Consider the following 13824-nt stretch of genomic DNA (forward strand, 5'->3'; position numbering starts at 1 on the left):
CTCTGGCGTATGCATGGGTAACAGTGATTCTATCCAGGTAGGGTTGTATTCAGAAAAATGAGAATTTTAGGACGCGAGCAAAATAGTGACAAGCAAACTAACAGAGACGATCACTGTGTATATGAAGAATTTATTCTGCATGTCCAGGCGAAGTTGTATGCTGCAGGGACAGGTGTAGCACTACGCAGATATGAATCGTGGGCAAATAATGACAATGCCAATAATTTAGTAAATCAGAACTCAAACCAATGCCATTTCTACTGGTCCGAAGATTTCCCTTTATGCCGTTTTAAATACCGTTCCCATCTCCCTTTTGTCGGAACGCCCACACAGCAGCAGAATTACAATACTGCCCGCGGTAACTACAGTGAATGAATCCCTACAAATTCTTCCGAGCCACGGAGTCCTGGGACGCTGTTAACAGTCCGGATTTATAGTAATATCATACAGTACTTGACTATCCGGTTTACTTCAGCTTAATAAATTTGAGTCACATAGAATAAACAGGCTTCTGCACCATCTCACCGTCACTTAAAGCACCAGGAACTTTAAAATATGGGTCACAACAGTAAATAAGACATGAAAAGACAAAAGATGCTATAAAAGGTAATACAAAGCAAAGCGTTTCATTACAATGTTTCCTAATCGTTTACAGGTTAAGCTTCACTCAGGTTCTTCCCGTTATGACTATACATTGTAAGCACAGGGCTGATATGGTTCAGAAGCAAAGCGGGTGCATGTGGTACTGGGTACTGGATCTTTATAAACACAGTACTCTAAAAGTACATGCAAAAACCGAAGAAATTAAAAACCAAGCGGCCAGTACTGGACTTCCTGAGCCCCATCCTCCAGGGCCGCCGCGGATGGACACGGTTCAGCACGCTGTTCGAACGCGGGCGGCTGGCTTTCATAGTGGGGTGGGGGGCCTACAGGTTCTAGGGTCTGCTGCTAGATGGTGGAGCCCAGAGGTCTTTGCCCTACAGGAGAGGGGGCCGGTCGCATCGACCACCAGCCGTCATCACAGCTCATAGTCAAACTTGTACTCGTTGGCCAGGTAGACCCTGCGGAAGATAAGCGCGGCCAGAGCGAGGGTCAGCACCACGATGAGGACGGCGGAACCGGCGTGGCCCGCCTCCTGGGGGGGGCGTGTGGCAGCGGGAAAGGGGAAGGCAGGCCGGCGTGCCGGCTGGGGCTGCTGGCTCTGCTGTTGCGCTGCACGCCGCTGCCGGGGGCTCAGAGGCCGACTGCCCGGAGCTGCCTCTTCGCTCTGGTGGGCATCCACCTGCAAAGGGTTTAACCTGGAGTCAACCAATGACTGCATGGAGTTAAAAACATGTGACCTCCTGGACATCTAGGGATCAACCAATGGCAGCACAGAACCAAGAACATGTGATCTCCTCTGTATGGATGAAGATTCCATGACATCATTCTTGAATAAACTGTTCATTACATCCAACTTAACCTCTCGGTGCAGGATTGAAAGGACCGCAATAAAGAAAGAAAAGTGTATGTTAAATCAGATTGCTGAACAAGGCCAGGGAACTAGCATGAAACCCCCCAGGGCTGTGGAAAAAAAACTTGCCCCCATTTCCACCATTACTTTAAATTTTGACCCAGTTACAGGCACTATGGCTGCTGGATAACTTTAAGATTACTTCATAGAGAAGTAAAGAGAGCATTCGACTGTAAAAACCACACGGCCACCGTGAACCACGGAGATGGGAGCATCACGGGATGCTTTGCTGCCTGAGGACCTGGTCAGCTTCCTCACTGAAGGAACCGTACATTCCGCTCAATATCAGGATTCTTAGGGAGAGACGGTCACGCTGCCCGCCTGTGCGAAGCTGCCGCTCTGGTGACTCATGCAGTGAGATCCGAACCTTCCGAGCTCGTCCACGTCACAATGGCAGGGAGAAAAAAAGCAAACTAACCGTTCTGGAATGGCTCAGTCAGAGTCCACGCCTAGACTCAAATGAGAAACCGGCAAGAGCTGGAACAAGTGGCTCACGCTTTAAAAGCCACAAATACGGTGATATAAAGCAGTTCTGTGAGGAAGACAGTGCTGCAGCTCCACCGCAGCCACGTGAGCCACTGCGAGCATTTTGGTGCAGTTACTGCAGCTGGAGAGTGTGTACCCAGCCACTGGGTGTGAGGGAGCAGTTAAGGGCAATGGGTGTCGGCTGGCTGATTTATTAAATAAATGAAAGGTTAAAAAAAACAAGAGTTTACTCAGGTTTATCCTTTATGTCAATGATCTGAAAACACTCATTGTTAAAAATCTGCAGAGTATAAAATACGTAGGTGTCAATAATGTAGCAGATACTTTTCACAACACTTTAAGTGAAATATTCTAGTGAAAAAGTAAAGAGGATTCAGGCAATTGTGGGGAAAATGCGCTGGGATTCGTGTGGGGATGATGCATGCCTAATGCTGCCACCACTCATCTTCCAGCACAGAGCTCTCCAACCACCTTCCTCCCGCTTGGGAACAAACAGCCTGTCATCAGATAACCCCCCCAGGGACAACAGAACCCAGGCAGCCTTTGCAGCCGCCTCATTATATAATGCATTGCTAGCGCGGAGACTCAGATCATGGCGTAAAAACAATGGCACAGTCTCCCTTTTTGCAAAACACTCGGTTCATCAGAAACCGAATACATTTTTTTTTTTACTGCTTTGGCGAACAGTGCCGATATGGACTGAGTGCTGGGTACCGCGCCAAAGGCACTCAAACATCATCGATTCGGCCATTGTGATGGAAGGTCGGTCATACTGGTGGTTTTACCATTTAACTAAAATTAGCTCGTTTTCTTCATCATGCACTTCGTTCCTTTGCTGCAGAATGCTGCCACATTCGGCTTGCGGATCAATAAGGGACATCATCTCCCCAGATATCATGCTCCTCAAAGGGTGGCCTTCGTGGAATGGGCTGCACTGCTTGCATGATGGACACTTACAGCAGGAACTTTGCTCTCTCTTACCGTTTTTATTGCAGGATAGTGGCTGATGTGTGGAGTATTACTTCAGGTTATGTTACTTTGTGATACTTTCACAAGGATAACCCACCCATCCTCTAACTGTTCATCCTTGTCAGGGCTGCAGTGGGTGCCGCTTGTCTCTCACCTGCTCTGTCGATGCTGCTGCGGCTGAGACTTCCCACTCTTCACTGGCAGAGGCTTCTGGGGTCTCACTGGCCGCCGCCTGGCTCGCACTGGGTTTACTGGACGTGCTGGACTCCGCCTGCAGGAACACGTGGGTAACTGAAATGCAGCACTACACTTCCATCCTCTTGATTTTGTTGCAGTTTCAGAAAATGTTGCATTGACTCAGATGTGGGCAGAGGGCGGCGGGCAGAGGGATGCGGGCAGAGGGATGCGGGCAGAGGGCGGCGGGCAGAGGGCGGCGGGCAGAGGGCGGCAGGCAGAGGGCGGCGGGCAGAGGGCGGCACCTTAAAATTGATCTGCCTGGCCAGCTCAGTGGCCTGCTGGTCCCCCAGGCTGGGATTGCTGTTGGAGGTAAGTGAGAGCAGGGCTGTTCGCATCGTGCATCCACACGCCTCGCAGCAGAAATCCTGCGACCTGAGGAGAGGCAGCAGTGGACCAGGTCACACAGAACAGCCATGGCGTGTGAACAGGGAGAATCTACGTGGAAATACAGGACCCAATACTCACACTGAGCCCTTATTACAACAGGAGGAAACACAAAATAAAGGCCACCAATGTAATCCATCCATCCATCACCCACTCATCATGGTCAGTATTTCAGGGTCTTAGAGCCCATCCCAGGCTACACTGGGCGTACAACTTGACTGGGATGCCAGTCTATCTAAACTCACACAAAGAGATGCCAATTAGATTAACTGCCCATCTTTGAACAGAAGCCCATGAGACGTGGGGAGAACATGCAGAGCTGGGGGGGGGGGGGGGGTATCCACACACCCAACCCTGTAGGTGACAGCGCCACCCACCGAGACACGGTGCTGGTACAGCGACATAGTTATTAGGAAAAATATTCCAGGTGTTCTGAGAGAAACTGACAAATATGACAAATACATAGTAAGATGGGTGAGATAGCACTGGCGTGTACAAAGTACATACAAAAGTTCATACTGTTATCTGACACATTCAAGACGAAAGGAGCTCATGTGGAATTAGGCTCCTGTGCTCAGTCCCCAGTGGAGCGACGACGATAAGCAGGACATTAAAAATGGGGAGATCAAATTCAAGGGGGCCGAAGCGTTGTCATAAATAAAAGGTGGGGATCAGTGTATGAGCAGAGTCTTCTTGACCGAAGGGCATTTCTCAAGTTGCCTCTCATCTTCAAAAGGTTGACGAAACAGGCCGCAGCACTGCGTGTTAATGGAGAAGCCGGACAGATCGCATTTGCTGCTGGGGCGGCGAATTCGGAGAGAGTCCTGAACGCAACGTTCAGCACAAAAACGATCTTTGAGGTGCGACAACCTTGTTAGGAGATTGTATCAGTTTATATGTTAATTTGTTTGCTCAGACTGCAACCCTGTATGTTTTCTTTTAGCAAGTCTGACAAGAACATATGCTTGCATCTATCAAGCCTCTAATTAGGTGGCCCGTGCTCTGACTGGACTTTAACCAATGTGGGTGAAAGCACGTTAATTATCCATTTAATTTATTTAGGAGACGTACGTTTCTTTTTTGAGAAACAGGGCCAGCCAGCCCCTGCGGCAACAGTTAAAGGCCTTGCTCAGGGGCCCAGCGATGAAATCACACTGCCGACTGTGGGTTCTGAACCAGCGACCTTCCAATCACAGGCCTAATCCGCCCAGCCGCTCGCCACACCCGCGCACATTTTATTTCACTGATGGCTGCATTTGCATTTATAACTTCACTCCGCATTCTGTAGGTCACGCTTCTCCGCCCGCATGCCGGGGCCCAGATGTCTGCAGTTAGCGTAGCCACTGGAGCACTGTAATCCGATGAGTCTTACTTTTTGGCGAGAGCTCTCCGTTCCTCTGGTGTATAATCCAGGGACCCTATAGCTCCTTCCCCTTTAGTTGGCATGAATCCGATTATGGCGATTAGAGCGGTCCTTACTGGAAGAGAAGCAAAAATGCAGAGTCAGAAAAAGGTTAAAGAGAGCAAGGGAAAAAAAAAGTCTTAATGCCGTTACATGAAACAAATAAAAGATGCTGCCAAAAACATAAGAGAATGAGGAAATACGTTCTAGTGACGGACAAAAGGACGTTTCATGAACCATTTGCTATTTTTTTGACCCCACTAGATGGTGCTCTTGGGTTTCTTTGGGGCATGCACTGTGGACTGTTTATAACAGAGAGCTCCATCTAGTGGGGTCAAAAAATACAGCAAATGGTTCATGAAGCATCATTTTATCCATCACTCTGCTCAAATTGCCATCATTTTCCCCAATCTGCCCCAGCGTCAAACTCTCATTGTACTGTCATGTGACAAGGGTGCAAGATGAGTAAAAGGGAACAGCAGTGTGTAGCTGACACAAATATGACTGACAGACATATAACAATAATTTGATAAATATGTACATAACTTACAATGTATCCTTACAGCTTTATTTTGAAAATTTACGTAATTATACATCAGAGCCTCAAGAGTCTTAAATTGAACCTGATTATGTTTTATTACAGGCAGTACAGTTGGCAAATTAATCTCAGATTCAGAGCTCAGGACAGACATCAGGTGCTCCTGGCTGAAATACTTACTGCTCCAGGACGGCTGCCAGGTCTCGGGGTGGTGGCCGGATATGCTCAAACAGATCTTCTTCCCAACTTCAAATCTGCCATTGGGCTGAAAGAGAAAGTGCATCATCACACTCACTTGTTGGGCTGAGCGAGGGCTATCGGGGTCTGGGGCCCAGCTGAGTGAGAGGATGGAGGTGACCAGAAGGAGATATGGGGAAGGCCGAGGGCAACAAGAGAGCAGTGCAGGACACTGCCAGTGGCTTATTATGTGATCACCAAAAGCAGGACACTGCCAGTGGCTTATTATGTGATCACCAAAGGCAGGACACTGCCAGTGGCTTATTATGTGATCACCAAAGGCAGGACACTGCCAGTGGCTTATTATGTGATCACCAAAGGCAGGACACTGCCAGTGGCTTATTATGTGATCACCAAAGGCAGGACACTGCCAGTGGCTTATTATGTGATCACCAAAGGCAGGACACTGCCAGTGGCTTATTATGTGATCACCAAAGGCAGGACACTGCCAGTGGCTTATTATGTGATCACCAAAGGCAGGACACTGCCAGTGGCTTATTATGTGATCACCAAAGGGAGGACACTGCCAGTGGCTTATTATGTGATCACCAAAGGGAGGACACTGCCAGTGGCTTATTATGTGATCACCAAAGGGAGGACACTGCCAGTGGCTTATTATGTGATCACCAAAGGGAGGACACTGCCAGTGGCTTATTATGTGATCACCAAAGGGAGGACACTGCCAGTGGCTTATTATGTGATCACCAAAGGGAGGACACTGCCAGTGGCTTATTATGTGATCACCAAAAGCAGGACACTGCCAGTGGCTTATTATGTGATCACCAAAGGCAGGACACTGCCAGTGGCTTATTATGTGATCACCAAAAGCAGGACACTGCCAGTGGCTTATTATGTGATCACCAAAAGCAGGACAATTATTTTTTTTGCCATTTGTACAACTACACTGGAATGCTGCTTTTTGCATATCCCATCATGCCTTCCTTCAAGACGCAAACAAAGTTGACCTTGGGGTCTGAGCAGAGGGTCAGGCTAAGTATCCAGCACCCCTGGAGCACTTTGGCGGGGGGAGGGGGGTTAAGGGCTTTGCTCAAGGGCTCAAAGGAGATGTGACTATTCTGCGGAGGATGGGGGGGGGGAGGCGGACAGAGATAGATGCGGGGATCTTACCGTGAGCAGGATGATGCTGGGCGGCTTCATGGGGTACTCCGGGGGCAGCACGATGCGGCCATGGTACACGCCCCCGTCAAACTCGGAGTCCGGTGGCCCTCGCACAGAGAAGTGCCACTCAAACAGGTTATCCTGAGGGCACAGGCATCAGTGCAGTCAGAGGGCATGCAGCGTTATTTCATCATGTCGTTTGCCTTTCCTCAGATTCACAGCAGCAGCATTCATTAGAACCAGAAGCAAAAACCACCCAGCACATTGTTTTACTGCCGTCTAAGGTATCGCTAGCTTGTGCGTTTCATCAAGGGATGCTGAGGATTATAAATGAGAAAGTTCGAGAATGCACTCAAATCGCATGCATTTCACTTGGAAGAACCAGTTTCTCTCAGAGATAACATGTAAAACTTCTTTTTGGGTGATCGGACTATCTCCGGATCAAAGTGACACTGATGCTTGTGGGCGGAGCTTCCCCCAGCCAATGAAAGGGCTCCGTCTGGGCTCCACCTCACCTCCAGCGGCTGAGCGTGGTAGTGCTCCGTCGGTTCGCGGAGCTCCGCTGCCTCTTTCATCAGTCTCTTGACGGCTGGCCCCAACACACACGAAACAAGAGCAGACGGGGACTGTTAGAGCTCCGGGAAGCACGTGCAGCCCCCCACGCCGACGTCCAGGCCTGGGCAGCATCCTCACACAGTGGCTGACAGCTGGTCGATCGGAGCTTCACACGGCCAAAACGCACAGGGGCCACAGACAGCTGTCATGTGGGAACGAGGTGCCCAGCCTCTGGGCCTCACTTCTGTTAGTTAAGAGTTCTCATTTCATGCAAGCAGCTAGCAATATACAATATGGGCATTAAACAACATGGGCAATATACAATATGGGCAATATACATGGCAAAAGCTAGAGTCATAGAATTCTATCAAATTATTTAAACGAAAAAATAACCCATGAAGGTAAAAAAACATAAAACACACAGACAACAATAACATGATTACCTACAGGTTAAAAAACACTAATAATAAATTAAAATTCTTTACATTGACTTTAGTTGGTACCCGAGTAAAAGCTGCAAAACAAGAATCTCCAGAGAAAAGCAGGACGGCCAAAAGCATGAAGAGCTGCCATAATGGGTCAGAAACAGCGATTTGTGACAATTTATTCCTATAGACAACATCTCCGCCAAGCCAAATTACAGTGACTCCAGAAAATAGCAAGCAAGTGCTCCGAAAGTACCAGTTGAGTACTCTGAAAATATCACTTTTTATACTCTGCTTATAATCTGGGTGGTTGAGATCTGTACATCCGGCCCATGCGTGTCCACTCTCCAAAGATGGTTCATGTGGCCATATAACCACAACCCTGGGCACGCGGTAAACATCAGGCAGAGGAGCAGAGCCAGGGGCGCCCAGGAGAGCGAGCGGCTGCACGACTGTCAAGCCCCCAAACTAATCCGGGCTCAAGCGATTAAACTTATTAAGGTCAGTTACTCGGTAGAGCAGCAGTCAGCCAAATACACATCAGTTTGTCTCTCTAGCAGAACTAACAAATCAGCTCAGTCCAGCCCAGCCCTTTATCTAGACACAAAACGCGTTTTGAGGGTCAGTTTTAATCACAGCCAAGGCCTGCGGGTCAGTGGTTACGCAAGCGATACCTAAGCGCTGAACTGCCTCATCACTTAGTGCATAAGCCTGCAGTCTGCCAGCCTTGGCTCACCAGGAGCATATTCTAAACAGGCCTGGATTACTCTGCCTATGTACTCTGTTTGTACAGTGACAGAGACGTCCACGAACATACAAAAGGGGAAGCACCAAAAAGTCCCCGGTGCTCTGGGATGATGATCTGAATATAGACTCTGTGGGTGTATTATGATGACTGAGGAACTTACTGGATCAATAGGGGTTATCTGGCACCCTGAGCTGGGGAGGCAGTGGCAGTACTGACTGAACCTGCATGCAACACTGACATAGGACACAGGGCTGGGGAGCCTCTAACGGGCGGCCTTTCAATGCCAAGTATACGTCTCTCACTGTACAACAGGAATTATTTTGCTGCATAATAAATCCCCATTTTCCTGAAAGACATTTCACCTTAGGAGTACAGGGGCCTGTACTACGAAGAGGGGTTACCGGCTTATCGGGGTGACTTGTCGGATTTAAGGTAGTCTGGGCAAAATGTAAGTGAACGAATATGAAGTCCATTTAAACTGTGGTACCTTAAATCCGACAAGTCACCCCGATAAGCCAGTAACCCTGCCTCGTAGTACAGGCCACTGACATCACGGAGGCAGATGAAGGACACCTGGGGGGGGGAGCCGAATTGGAGTGGGCGGTATTAACCATGCTATTTTCATTCTAAATACCAGAATGGCAGTGCTATTTAAAATACCGCCCAGTATAATGTATGACGGTATTCAAAATCAGACACCGCTTAGGTCTAGTGCTAGTTTTGCTGGGGTGCCGACCGGAATGCGGCGGGGAAATTTGTGGCGGTAAAACTTGCAGACTAATTTTACTTCCTCTGAATAGCAGAACTACAGAGATCAACACACACACAAAAAAACATTTAGAGATATAAAATAGTCAAATAATTAAGCTGCAAAGTATGAACTCTGCTCTGTCACCGGGGCTAACTAATGGAATTTCACAAACAGCTTCCCAACATGCAGATATAAACATACAAAGTAAAACCTCTGAGAATCTTCTAGGGTCTTCAGGACTGGCCACGGAGCAGAGAGGTCTATTAAAACTTAACATACGATACTATGACAAAAGTTCCACACTATGTTTCAAATGAAAACAGTTACAGACTAATTTGTTAAGGCGACTGGGGGTTCCAGAGTGATTTCGGTCCCCCACGACACACAGAAAAGTTAAACTAAACCCGCATGACGCAGAATATCTTCCCTTGATTTGGGATAAACTTTAATCTTCCCCAGATTACAGCTGGATACATAAACAAAATGATATGCTATCTGCAGAAATGAGAAGGCAGTAATGCAGGATTTAAGCAGGTGCCGTCAAGCAGGTGTGTGGCATAACCATCCCTAAGCATTAGCTTGTAAAAAGCCCCAGAGTACATACGGAACGTGTCTTTTTATGTAACCACAGAAGGTTTTATGAGAGCGATACGTTAGCACTAGGGTGTCATTATGGCAGAAAAACGGCAAATTGCGAGCTGGCTGATCTGCACTTACCGGCAGACGGGCGGATCCCCATTGCTGAAATAACGTGCCCGATGAAGGACTTACTGCTCTGCAGAAGTGGCTGATGGTTGTGCCCCCCTCCCCCCCCCCGGGGAGCAGGGGTTATTACAGCCACTCAGAATTAGCTTCCAGGTAAATGGCTGCCTGTCATTTCTGATGGAGCATTACTGACTACCAGGTTCTTAAGTGCCGTGCCGAGCCACCTGTTTGACAGCTGCGTGTCTGTTATGGATCGTCTGGCTCACTCGTGCATCGCTTTGGATGAAAGGCGCCTGTCCCCAGAGCGCCTGCCCCCAGAGCGCCTGCCCCCAGGGCGCCTGCCCCCAGGGCGCCTGCCCCCAGGGCGCCTGCCCCCGACACACAGCAGCCTGAGAGGTGGCAGGTTCATATTCCTGACATGTCTGTTCCATCAGGCTGCTGCTGATGGGACTGAGCCCTGGTGAGGGGTAACGGTCCCTCCCCCGGCACATTAATCAGCCTGAATTTGTCACGCCGTCGTTAATAACAATGAGCTGGAGTGTCACGCGGCGGATGCGTCGGTGGGGAAAGCTGCAGATGGCAGCCCAGGAGAGACGGATTATAACGTAAATCGTACACGTTACGTAACGGGCACTTCATGTGCATAGGGAGCCATGCAGGGTCCCCCTGCAGTGGGAGGCGAAGCCGTTACATAATGAATACTGGCCCCATGGAAGCACAGGCTACCAGGCTGCTTCCAGCAGGCATCCTCTGTGTGTCCGGGGCTCAATCCTGGGTCCGTGCTGGCATGTGCTTGCAATAAACTTCATGAAGTTAAATACAGCTCTGTCAGCGAATCTGGGCAGGCGGGGGTATAAATAATGATGTGGAATCCAAAAGTATACTGCAAGTAGAATTATCACCACCCCATCTTATCAAGCTCCAGGTCATGGGGGGGGGGGGGGGGGGCATTCCAAAAGGGAGATAAAGGACAAAGAGACAGACAGGGAGAAAGCATCCGTTCGGAAGAGCCTGCCATCGCATTACCCACGCACATGGTCACACAGCAGGGCATGTCTGCCCAAGGACTTCTAAGGCATCAAGCAGACATCCTGCCTCATCTTAAACAGACATGAGTGTGGCTGCTGGAGGAGGGTCACCTTGATAATGACCTTAGACACTCCCAAATACCCAGAGCATCGATGCCTTATATCTTCATGCTGGACTTTTCCGGGCGCGTGCGACTTAACCTGAGCTCCGAGTCAGAAGCAGCCATCAGCAAACGAGATTGGCGGCTGAGCTCCACACAGGCAGTAGCTGCATCATCTTCAACCAAGTTCACCTGCTACAGAAACATCCTTGTACGCCCATGTATACAAATCAAAACGGTAGCTGAGGAAAATATGGGAGATGCTTTTCATGGGTCATTCTTACAGAGTGTTTTACAGTATCGGAAATGAAGATGTGAACTATTTCTGGAGTTTAATCCTACAAGGGGATAAGCTGGAATAAAACACTACAAGTGACAATTTATTGTTATTGGAGCAAACATGGATAATTCTGCCCACAAAATAAAGTTCAGCTCACTTGCATATCAAAAGTACAGACAAACAGCAAGAAGAGGCGCGCTCACGCACGCACGCACACACACACGTACACACACGCACGCACGCACGCACACATGCACACGCGCACACACACACACACAGAACTAATTTCAATGCACTCACTTCTGAGTTTGAAACTCAGGCGAATGGGCAGAGATCTATGCATGCAAATTATCAGCCCTGTGAAATCAGGAAAGTTCCACCAGGTGCAGAAAATCTCAAGAGAAAATCAAGAGACTGCAACAGCAACCGCCTGCAGTTGTACACTGCACACTGGTGCAGGCTCACTGCGCAAACAGACTGTTTGATAACTTGGGTGCAATTATACATCTTTCCTAGTACTTTACAAAATTTACTGGGTCCAAAAATGTATGTGAATATAAAAAACCATCTAAATTACAACCTGAAATTTTCATTCTTGTACACTATACAAAATGATGCATAACCATGATACATAAACCTAAAATATTTATTTGCATTCAAATTGTATATCAAACCTAATGCGTGAAACAGCTTCCATTTAATAGCACTTGTATGTAAAGTTAGTCAAAGTCATACACTCTCAGTCCCAGCTATTGCAGTCAAGTAATCCAGTGTTTTCCAACCCAGTCCTCGGGGAACCCCGGACAGTCCACGGTTTTGCTTCCTCTCAGCTCCCAGCACCCTGTACCAGTTATTCGGTGTTCTTGATTGACTGGGGGCGAGCAAAAAACGTGAACTGTCCGGGGTTCCCCGAGGACCGGGTTGGGAAACACTGAGTAATCTATTGCAGGCAGCTACTAGGCGTATCTGTCGATAACTTATCATCAAAAAATTGTTTCGTTTCATTCTTATGTAAAATATTATGACTTTGCTATTTATACTGCAAGGGTCAAAAACTGAATATTTTATGAACGATTCACATACAACACATTCACCCCGATTTATTCAATCAATTATTATTATCAACTAAGCTGGGACAAGTCAGTGTGCAGGGTGGATGGACAGGATCGGAATTAAAAGAAAAAACATCGGTAAACATTTAACAGCTGTGCTGTTAAGAATATTTTCATCATTGCTGAGGAGTTTGTAAGCCACTGCAAACATACATGCCGTAACAACTGGCAGGCAATAATTTGGGCGCTGAACGAGAAAACACAAGTAAAACGGCGCCTGATCCACTACATAGTTACATATATAGCTATTGTTTTCTCCAAGTAGGCTCAGTTTGCCTGGTTTGAGCATCTAAATTACGAATAAAAAATACATCAGCTACCGGTGCGCCGCAGATCTGCCGCTGGCTGCTTATCTGACTGGACGCAACGCTAACCAGCTAAAGCGCCCTCGGCGTAACAACATCCACCGTCAGAATGCATTTCCTACCATATTTAATATAGAAATACAGCATAAATACAGACAATGTTTTACTTTACATAAAGGCACCGACCGGAGGGGGGAAGGAATACGGAAGTGAAGGTAACAGGATCTGCTCGCTTATGCGCCAGTCACAGCGACACAAAGCCTCCCCCATCGTGAACACTGACACAATCAGCTTTATACCTACCTGGACTCTTCAGGTTGTACTTATTCTCCATTGTATCGCGTTACTGTGCTGCACTACGACGTCTAACGCTACTAAGGTGCCGCTTCCAAAGCGCCAGCTGTTTGTTTCGTTTTCGTTTCGCTCCGGATTTTAAGACAGTCCGCAGATGAGGCGTTGGACGCTACAGGGCCAGCATGGCTCACCTGAGCCGCTGTCACCCACGGTCTTGACGTGGCACAAAGTTCACGGTCCTCCTAGTTTCCTTGAACTCGTGCCTGGCGACCTGATCGAAACACTACAACAAAGATGTCGCGGAAGAGCCGAAAACAGGAAGTGGGGAGGCGGTTTGAAACCGGAAACTTTATTCGCAACGTTCAGCGAGAACATCGACAGAAACCAAGGCGTGTTTCAGTGCAGCATTTGCAACGGAATCATTTCAATAACGTGGGTGATTTTGCATGAATCCTGAATAAAATAAATAACAAAAATAACATACTAAATACAAAACATTTTCAGGACAATTTACAAGAATGTACACATGAACTTTTACAAATAATTTAAAAATTAGACTACCTATAGTCAGAATTAGCATGGGATGAATTACCCTGTGCCCCGTGTCTTCTGCCAGAGAGTAGAGGCTGGGAGAG

The 13824-nt window shown here is 47.9% G+C and overlaps 1 protein-coding gene across 1 annotated transcript; it reads right to left on the reverse strand.

Moving 5' to 3' along the window:
- Positions 1 to 110: 110 nt before the first annotated feature.
- Positions 111 to 13524, reverse strand: ube2j1 (ubiquitin-conjugating enzyme E2, J1). The gene is made up of 8 exons (XM_048985797.1): positions 13199 to 13524; positions 7401 to 7474; positions 6895 to 7026; positions 5710 to 5794; positions 4962 to 5067; positions 3448 to 3577; positions 3123 to 3239; positions 111 to 1282 (listed from the first exon to the last, which is right to left on the reverse strand). Exons 1-8 carry the CDS (start codon positions 13227 to 13229, stop codon positions 1019 to 1021), a joined length of 939 nt encoding a protein of 312 aa, XP_048841754.1. The 5' UTR covers positions 13230 to 13524; the 3' UTR covers positions 111 to 1018.
- Between the last annotated feature and the right edge of the window lie 300 nt (positions 13525 to 13824).

The sequence above is a fragment of the Brienomyrus brachyistius genome, chromosome 19 (genome assembly GCF_023856365.1).
Source record: "Brienomyrus brachyistius isolate T26 chromosome 19, BBRACH_0.4, whole genome shotgun sequence".
Classification (NCBI taxonomy): domain Eukaryota; kingdom Metazoa; phylum Chordata; class Actinopteri; order Osteoglossiformes; family Mormyridae; genus Brienomyrus; species Brienomyrus brachyistius.

What these genes read in the sequence shown, in the direction of transcription:
- ube2j1 (XM_048985797.1), bottom strand. Translation starts at nt 13,229, where the DNA reads ATGGAGAATAAGTACAACCTGAAGAGTCCAG. An exon ending in GTACAACCTGAAGAGTCCAG is followed by an intron (nt 7,475 to 13,198) that starts GTAGGTATAAAG and finishes TGTTGGGGCCAG; the next exon opens with CCGTCAAGAGACTGATGAAA. An exon ending in CCAGGCAGATCAATTTTAAG is followed by an intron (nt 3,240 to 3,447) that starts GTGCCGCCCTCT and finishes GTGTTCCTGCAG; the next exon opens with GCGGAGTCCAGCACGTCCAG.